This window comes from Pleuronectes platessa, chromosome 16, assembly GCF_947347685.1.
Source record: "Pleuronectes platessa chromosome 16, fPlePla1.1, whole genome shotgun sequence".
In the NCBI taxonomy this organism is placed as follows: domain Eukaryota; kingdom Metazoa; phylum Chordata; class Actinopteri; order Pleuronectiformes; family Pleuronectidae; genus Pleuronectes; species Pleuronectes platessa.
Window position 1 is genome coordinate 4,374,776 of NC_070641.1, and position 8,513 is coordinate 4,383,288.

The 8,513-nt window shown below is 40.2% G+C and overlaps 1 protein-coding gene across 1 annotated transcript; it reads left to right on the forward strand.

The window, feature by feature from the left end:
• Window positions 1–433: 433 nt before the first annotated feature.
• Window positions 434–7,265, forward strand: LOC128458354 (all-trans-retinol 13,14-reductase). Its single transcript, XM_053443154.1, has 12 exons — window positions 434–593; window positions 1,109–1,291; window positions 2,572–2,710; window positions 2,956–3,058; window positions 3,838–4,033; window positions 4,129–4,326; window positions 4,985–5,104; window positions 5,194–5,332; window positions 5,489–5,598; window positions 6,171–6,337; window positions 6,873–7,032; window positions 7,117–7,265. Exons 1-12 carry the CDS (start codon window positions 434–436, stop codon window positions 7,263–7,265), a joined length of 1,824 nt encoding a protein of 607 aa, XP_053299129.1.
• The last annotated feature ends 1,248 nt before the right edge of the window (window positions 7,266–8,513 follow it).

Genomic DNA, 8,513 nt, shown 5'->3' on the forward strand with positions numbered 1-8,513 from the left:
GCTTAACAATCATTTCTCTCTTCTCTGTCCGTGTCAAGCCAGTCTTATGACCTTGGCGTGGAGAATGTTATCTGATGTTATCTTTGATTATAAGACTTTCTAAAAGTCATGTGTGTGATGTCCAATCATTGCCCCTCCTATAACCTTTATGAACATATCCTCCTTTTCCCCCACTTCATTGTTCCCTTCATCCCTCCCCTCTCCAATTTACTGCTCTTCTTGGGAGACGACCTTGTCGGAGGATAGCTTTCTGCTTTCTTGTCTTGCCACTTCTCTCCTCATCCCTCTCTCCTACCCTCTCTTCATCACTGTATTCCTCCTCTCTGCCTCTTCTTCTGGACTCCTGTCTTCCTGTCTCTTCCTTTCCTCTCTACCCTGCTCTCTCCACCAGCCGCCTGGGTTTTGTATAGTTGGTACAAAGCTCTCTTCTGCCATGTGGTGGCTGCTCAGTATACTTGGCTGTGTTCTGCTGGTGGCGGTCATTTTCTTCCTGACCACTCGACAGCGTTACAAGTTGTTCAGTGAGAAGTGCGTGAGGCCACCAGGACCCTTGGTCACAGACAGCAAACAGAGGGATGACAGGCTGAAGAAAGGTAAAAAATGTTTTTTCTGACAAGCAAATTGACAAAAAGTTGTACAGTTTTGTTGTGAGAATGCTGCAGTGTTATAATGTGATAAAATACTGAGGGAATCCAAAAATGCTATATTCGCTTTGAGTGATCTCAAAGCGAATACCTCATGAATTACATTTAAAAGGCATGTATTCTGTTATCTGTAGTGAAATTAAATTTAAAAGTAACCCCTCAACCATTCAACATGGCCAAATGATTAAGCACATTATAATTCAGATCACAATTATTTACTTTTTCTGAATCGATCATCTATAATCAGTGCTGTGTGCTGGAACTCAAGGTGCAAGCAAAGTATACAAATTATTATGTGGTAACCTATGATCTCCTGGGACTGAAGTTGAAGACGGTGGTTTCATCCAAAGACTTTTTTGACTGCAGACCCCCTCTGAGAGCTTTGAGTAGAGGTCTATGTTGACTGGCCTCAAAATCTTCCACCAGACTGATTTTCAAAGACTCTATTCTGTGTCTCTTTGCAGGTTTTCGTGTGGACCGTGTTCCCCCTGCTCTGGATGCGGTGGTGATTGGCAGTGGTGTGGGAGGTTTGACAGCGGCAGCACTTTTATCCAAAGCCGGGAAGAAAGTTTTAGTTCTGGAGCAACATGATCAGGCTGGAGGCTGCACCCACACCTTCCAGAATAAGGGATTTGAGTTTGATGTGGGTAAGATGGCAACGTCTATATATGATCAAACTCATCTTGTGTCCATTTAGGAAAGGAATATTAATCCAAAAAGTGCTGCTGTCTCACATTACAAGCATACTGAGAAAAATGCTGGTTTCTCAATATGTTTTGAGTTTCCTGATCAAAAATAAATCGCAGACACAAACAACGAAGTTGGTAAAATGATCAGTTCGCCATTCTTATAAATTAGCCACCGGAGAAAATAAAAAAGGAGATCATTTAATTTCAGTTTTCAATGTGAAGTAAAACGTGTAATGACTGCTTTGACATTTGCTTGCACCACATCCGGCCACACATGTTCTCCTGCTGGCATCATGTCCTGAGTTCTTCTTTATTTTTTTGTTTTGCCATAACTAATGCTGTCACACAAAGCCCTGCTTCAGTCTAAACCGTAATATCCCCACAAAACTCTGCTTGTTAAATACAGCCTTTAATCAGATGGAGGCATTCAGTTGCTGTGGATATGGGTATATAACTTATTTTACAGAGAACATTGGTTTAACATATGGAGCTATATAGAAGCAATTACTGTTTTTAATATATTGCATGCTTATTAGTATAAATCCAAGCAAATGCCGTGGAGGAGAGAAACAAACGTATTTTTTTTGTGCACACAAATGCATCAATCGTGATCTCGAATTCATGCTTTCTAATCACTTATTAAACAAAATTCCAATCTAAGGTAATTCATCTAATTATTAAAACTATTGTGTGCTATTACTTACTGTATTGTCCAGAATATCATAATTCACAATGACTGAAAAGTCACTCATTGTGTCACTGAGGTCTTTACAGAAGAAACGAGCAGAGATCAGATACATGATGTCATGACACTTTGTAATCTGAGGCACAACACATCCATTCATAATTGGTACTTTGGGGCGTTTGACAAATCCAACTCATGATCATTAAAAACATGAATCTGCTCTGGCATGTTCCATAATGACAGCAGTTTCTGTACTTTATCCTAACGAAAAACTTCTGGCAGGGATTACTACAAAGAAGGAAATTGTTTAATCAGTTTAATTAGTCCCTTCCAAAACTGTCATGTTGGACACAGGAAGGACTCTGATAACATCTGATTACCTTTTATAGAGTTGTTTCTTCTACGTTGTTAATTCTTTGTCCTTTTCCAACTTTAAGATCCTCTCCATTTATTAAAATCTTGAGAATGATTCCTTCTGAAAATTACTTTGGGACACAGATGTCTCTTGTTTTATATTTTGAATCATTTCATATATCTGATTTAACTCCACCAGGTATCCATTACCTGGGCCAGCTTCATGAGAACAGCCTGCTCAGGATTACTATGGATCAGATTACAGAGGGTCAGCTGCAGTTTACACGTCTGGGAGAGCAGTTTGACACACTGATCCTGGGTCAGGAGGAGCAACGCAGGTACAGTTATTACAGAATCACACTTTCGCTGTTTCTTTTGACCTTTTTGTTTCCTTTTTTTTTTTTGCTATACATTACATTTTGAATTCATTACCAGGAGTTACATGCAATATCCAACAACATTTGATTATGAATTCTTTTTCTTCATAATACTTTTCAATGTTAACCATAAGTTAATAAGTTATCTTTATTTTTATTTATTTTAATTGCACTTTGAGAGGACATTTCCTACCTGACTTTTTCAGGGAATACCATATTCATTCAGGGAAGACTGAGATGGCCGAAAGTCTAAAGAAGCAGTTTCCAGGAGAAGAGAAGGCCATTGATGAATTCATGAGATTAATGAAGGTAGGGAAGAGGGAGCTATTTATATTGACAATGGAATGGAGGATGAGAAGGGGGGAGAGGTGAGGAGGTGATGCAACTACATGATTATACATTTTGAGTTAATTATTCCCTTGTCCATTCACGCAATCAAATTTAACTATTATTCTCAGATTGGCCTGTGTTTCTTTTGTAAACAGCAACAGACTTTGTAGTGGAGTGTGCCACCATTGTAAAATTAAAATTATTTGTCAGGGTAACAGGATAAATAATACAGTTTAAAAAAAAAAAAATACTACTATGGCATTTACTACACAGTATGTCATTAACATAGTTTACAAGGTTCTTTTATTATAAAGTGCTCATACAACCTGAAGTTGTAGGAAGAGGCAGCTTCTCTGTCACCACCAGACGGGGGTAGGGGACGGAGCGCTCACTGATGCAGGCGCTGAACTACCAACACTACCTGAGCTGCTGGTTACCAGCGATGTAGTGGCAGAGGGTCGTTTCTGCTGCAATCTTTGTTTGAATATTTCCCTTCCTTTTTCCTAATTCCCAATCAGTAAAGGCTATATTTGTTTGTATTTCTTAGTAAGTTCAGTTATCTAGGTAAAGGTCAGTCAATATTTTCTCCAGGAAGGCAAACCCAGGCATGACCCACCCTACTCAGCCTCTGGTTGGCTTACTTGATATTCTTACCCTAGCTAGCCAATCCCGACTCCTCATTCCTCATCCCTAGAAGTGCCCTGCACTACCCCACTTCTTCTGATTAATAAATATGCTTATATTGTGTCCTGTTGCAGCTAGCCTCACAGCGGACACCACTCATCGCCATCTTGAAGATGATACCCTATTGGCTGGTTAATTTCTTGGTTAAAAATGGCCTTTTACATCGAATATCTCAAGTGTTCAGCCTCGCAACAACCAGCCATTCTGAAATGATGTCCCGCCTCACACAGAACAAGGACCTGCAGGCCCTGTCTGCCTACCTGTTCTATGGTGCTGCACATATACATACACAAACATGCACTGATAACAGATTACATACTGAGCAAGCCTTCTTCAGTGATCTTTATTCTTACATTTTCTTGAAGGGGTCCCTCCGAAAGAGTCCAGCTTTCTCATCAATGCTCTCCTCCTTCACCACTACAAACGTGGTGCATACTACCCACGAGGGGGCGCCAGTGAGATCGCCTTTCACATCATCTCTGTCATTCAGCAAGCAGGGGGCGCGGTGCTGGTCAGAGCTCCGGTGCAACGCATCCTGCTCAACCAGCAGGGGAAGGCCTATGGTGAGAAAGGGGGAGTGCACGGATTCATGGGGTAGTGGTCTTGTCCATGCTTGTTACTAACAGACGACAATTTTACATGCCAGTTAATGCCAGCAAGATGAACAAAAAGGAAACAAACCTACTGAGGTTGATTTGGTTCGTGCTTCATTGGCTTTACTCATCCCCAATAGCACAAACTCACTCGACTGGTTGGTAGAGGTTACCCAGCTCCAGACATGTGTTGTCCTCACTGTGCTGAGCTATTGGTATCGATTAATCTGTCAAGCGATGTATCAATCAGCTGTTTAAAAGAGTTGACTTGATTCATCTCAGCTCTAACAGTTTGTTTGTGTTGTGCTCAGTGATGCTTCCTTCCCTCATGCTCCTCTTTTTTGGGGTCCCACCGAGGTTTATTGTGTGCCCCCCTTTTACATTCTACTTCAGGGAAATATAATGCATAGAGATAGTAAAGATTCCTAAAATGAGACAATGTAAATGTGCTCTATTAACCTAAGGAGATATTTTGGTATCAGTAGGTGAAACATCTAAAGACTACAGCTTATAGTTTAAGATCCATTCCCTTTAGTATTTATTTTGTATTGTCAAGCCCTTAATAACTCTTAATCTACCATGCAATCATATTAAGCTCGATGTAAGCAATGTTATGTGTTTGTATCAGGTGTGACAGTGCGTAAAGGACAAGAAGAGATTGAGGTCCATGCACCGGTTGTCATTTCTAATGCTGGCATCTTCAACACCCTCCAGACGTTTCTACCTAAGCCACTACAGGACAAACCAGGTAAAGCATATATGAACAGTACATTGAACTTTTTTCTCGTTTGTTGTCTTTTATACTGCATATTTCCCAAAATGTGTTTGTTTGCATAGAGATCCAGTCACTGTTGGGTATGGTACGGCATGGTATGGGTTCCTTCTTGGTCTTTGTTGGTCTGGATGGAACCAAAGAGGAGCTGGGCATCGTTTCCACCAACTTCTGGATGTATAAAGACAACGACTTGGATTCACTGTAAGTTTTTAAATATCTTGTTATTCTTTCCTCATCTTTGTACTTTTCTCTTCAATTCCAAAGCTGACTATAACATGTTGTCTCCGTTCTACTGTATTTTTAAATTTTCTGGATCACTCAATGTGTTTGTCTGTTTGTCTAAACAAAACTGTGAAGAATGGAGCGATACTCTTCCCTGAGCAGAGATCAAGTATTGGGGAACATTCCCATGATGTTCATCACCTCCCCATCCGCTAAGGATCCTACAGCCAACATCCGACAGCCAGGTAACAAAATGTCATTCTTGTTTGCAGATGTATATTTACCTTAATAGTTGTCATCTTGGATTCCTCTCCTGGCTTTCTGCTACCACTTTATCGCAGGTGAACATGATACCCTCCAATGTTGGTCTTTGTCCGATTTGGCCACCTACTAACTGCCTACAGTGATGCAACTTTTCAACATTTCAAAAGACAAGTGGGGCTTTGATTTCCCACAAAATCAAACGAAAGAAGTCTTTGCATTTCTAGCTGACCATCTAATGGATACTGCCCCTAACCTATACCCTTCTTGTCTCAAATGACAAAGCTTTCCGGAATTTTAAACTTCCTCTAATGATGATCAATTCTGCCAATCATAAATAAATACATATGCTGGAACATTAAGGGCGACACCAGGTTTTTACCCCAATGCTTTTGAGGTAAAAACATCTAATGGACTCTGTTGGTGAGAATGTGATCCCATTTACTGTCAGAAAATAACTCCAACTCAATTTGAAGGCCTGTTGGAGATTTTTTTTTTTTTACGGATTAATATATGATCTGAAGCTTCTTTTTTTTTTATCTCGATCTCTCTGCAGGTAAGTCATGTATGACATTGCTAACCATGGCTCGCTATGAGTGGTTCGAGGAATGGGAGGGGACAAAACTTGGCAAGAGGGGACAGGACTACCTGGATCTGAAAAACAGCATGGCCCAAGAGATGCTTGACTGGGCACTAACCATATTTCCACAACTGCGAGACAAGGTATGCAAAGCTTGTACGCATATGTAAGGACTTTAACTCCTGACAACCCTACTCCCAGTAGTGAATGTAATGTGGATGAAGAATTGAAAGCATTGCTAACCCTTCCTTTCAGTAACAGATCCACCTTGTTGTCGGTCCAAGTGAATAAATCCATGGTCTTACTTCTCATTGTATTTTCTACAACTCACAAACCAAGTGCAGAGTAGACTCTCTGCTTCTTGTTTACATCAGGGCACATAAGAGATTATTTCTCATACAAAACTAAAACAGGACAAATGTTTTCTTATTTAAACCAAACTCTGCATGTGGTTCCCTCTGTATCTATAGAGCCACTACAGCTTCTTATAGCTTATCATTTTTGGTTTGGAAGGATGTCGATTCATGAAGCTTATTTCTGGCAACAGAAATAGATACAAATATTATACAAATTGATTTTGATTTGATGGATTATATCGACCAACAGTTCTGCAATGGTCACCAACTACTGTTGATGTACTTTCCCCCATGAATGCAAAGTATATGTGTGAAAATGCAGGTGGTGATGGTGGATGCTGCCACTCCTCTAACAAATGTCCACTATTTGGGAGCTCCAAGAGGTGAGATGTACGGCGCTGAACACAACCTGGAGCGCTTCAACCCAGAAACGGTTGCTCGGACACGACCACAGACACCAATCGATGGACTCTTCCTCACAGGTGACCTGACAGACAGTTCTAATGTGGTCTAGATTCTGCAGAAACTGACACAGTTTCACAATTTGTGTGTTTGTGTGCGTGCAGGGCAGGACGTGTTCTGTAATGGCCTGGCTGGAGCTGTGCACGGCGGGTTGCTCTGTGCCTCTGCTGTCCTCAATCAGATCCTCTACATTGACCTTCTGGCCTTGAAGACCCAGCTCAAACGCAAACAGACCAAAAAAAAACTGACCTAGTAGTGACAGGGTGAGCGTGGAGGTAATTAGTCTATTTTAATACATATAAAGATTATAATCTTCAATCAATACCAGATTTGAAGTGAGAAAGGAAACAAAGGAAGTGAGGAGAAACTCAAAAGAGTGGAGGGTTAGTGTATGTCATGTCTTCCTGCAATCTGAGAGCCAAATTCAACATTAAAGTAATCCTCTACTTAATCTGCCTTAATCCAGTTGATTTATAAATCACTGACTGTGTCTGCTGTGATCCCAAGACAGATCCCAGGTGCAGTGTATAGCTAACATGGCTGCCAATGCAATCATTGGAAATTGCAACAAATTAGACAGATGGTACAAGTTATCGGTGAAATAAAGCTATTGAGATAAATGGAATATGTGTGCTTAGTTTTCATTTCAAACCCTAAGCGTGTTGCTGAAAGGAAAAGTTCCCCAAGGACAAAGCTATCTGAAGCATGCTTAGCTAAGGGACAAAATATCAGTTTTGTATAAACACGTTAGCTCATATTATCATTGTCTTGTCTATTGAATAACAATATTTTGATCAATATTTATAATCTCAGATCCCTGAGGCAAATATACTGGTCAGCTTTTATCCTAAAGTAAGGCCTGACATATCTCTGCGTATAACATCAGGACACTAATGCTGACATCTTTAAACCATCTGTAAAATGTCCAAGCTGAGGGTTATCAGCACCTTCTCCACAATCATAGTCAGCTCCAGAAGGGCCAAGCATAACTGATGAATCAGTGCGAATGACATCAGAGCCATAAAACCGATATTCGATGTTTGTTGCTTTTGAAGTATAATAACATTACTAATAGAGAAACACATCATCACTTTGACAACTCTAAAATATGTGGCCTATTTACCAATTCTCAGCTTATTAATGGTGGCAAATAATATTATTTGCTTATATTTTTACGTCATTTTAGTGTTCTGGTGTTTTGTCAAACTAAAAGGGTTAATATGGTAATTATTCTAGCTGCTAAACATTAACATGTTCTCACCACTGCAGGCATGTTAGCATTACTATAGCCTTGCAGAGCTGCTGGCATAGCCATTTACACTGACCCTTCATAAGGTCGGAAACAACAACAATCATTCAAACGTCTTGAAACCTGCATTTCTTTTTTCACTGTCATTATGCAAAATGCCGCAGGCTCCAATTAAATATGATGAATAGAGGATGAATCAGTCTGGTGCTTGGAAATTGATATAATGGTGCTGTTTTTAGGGAGTTTCATTTG

Coding starts and splice junctions, on each gene's coding strand:
- LOC128458354 (XM_053443154.1), top strand. CDS start 434: ATGTGGTGGCTGCTCAGTATACTTGGCTGTGTTCTGCTGGTGGCGGTC. Junction 594..1,108: donor GGATGACAGGCTGAAGAAAG/GTAAAAAATGTT, acceptor GTCTCTTTGCAG/GTTTTCGTGTGGACCGTGTT. Junction 3,059..3,837: donor AATTCATGAGATTAATGAAG/GTAGGGAAGAGG, acceptor GTCCTGTTGCAG/CTAGCCTCACAGCGGACACC.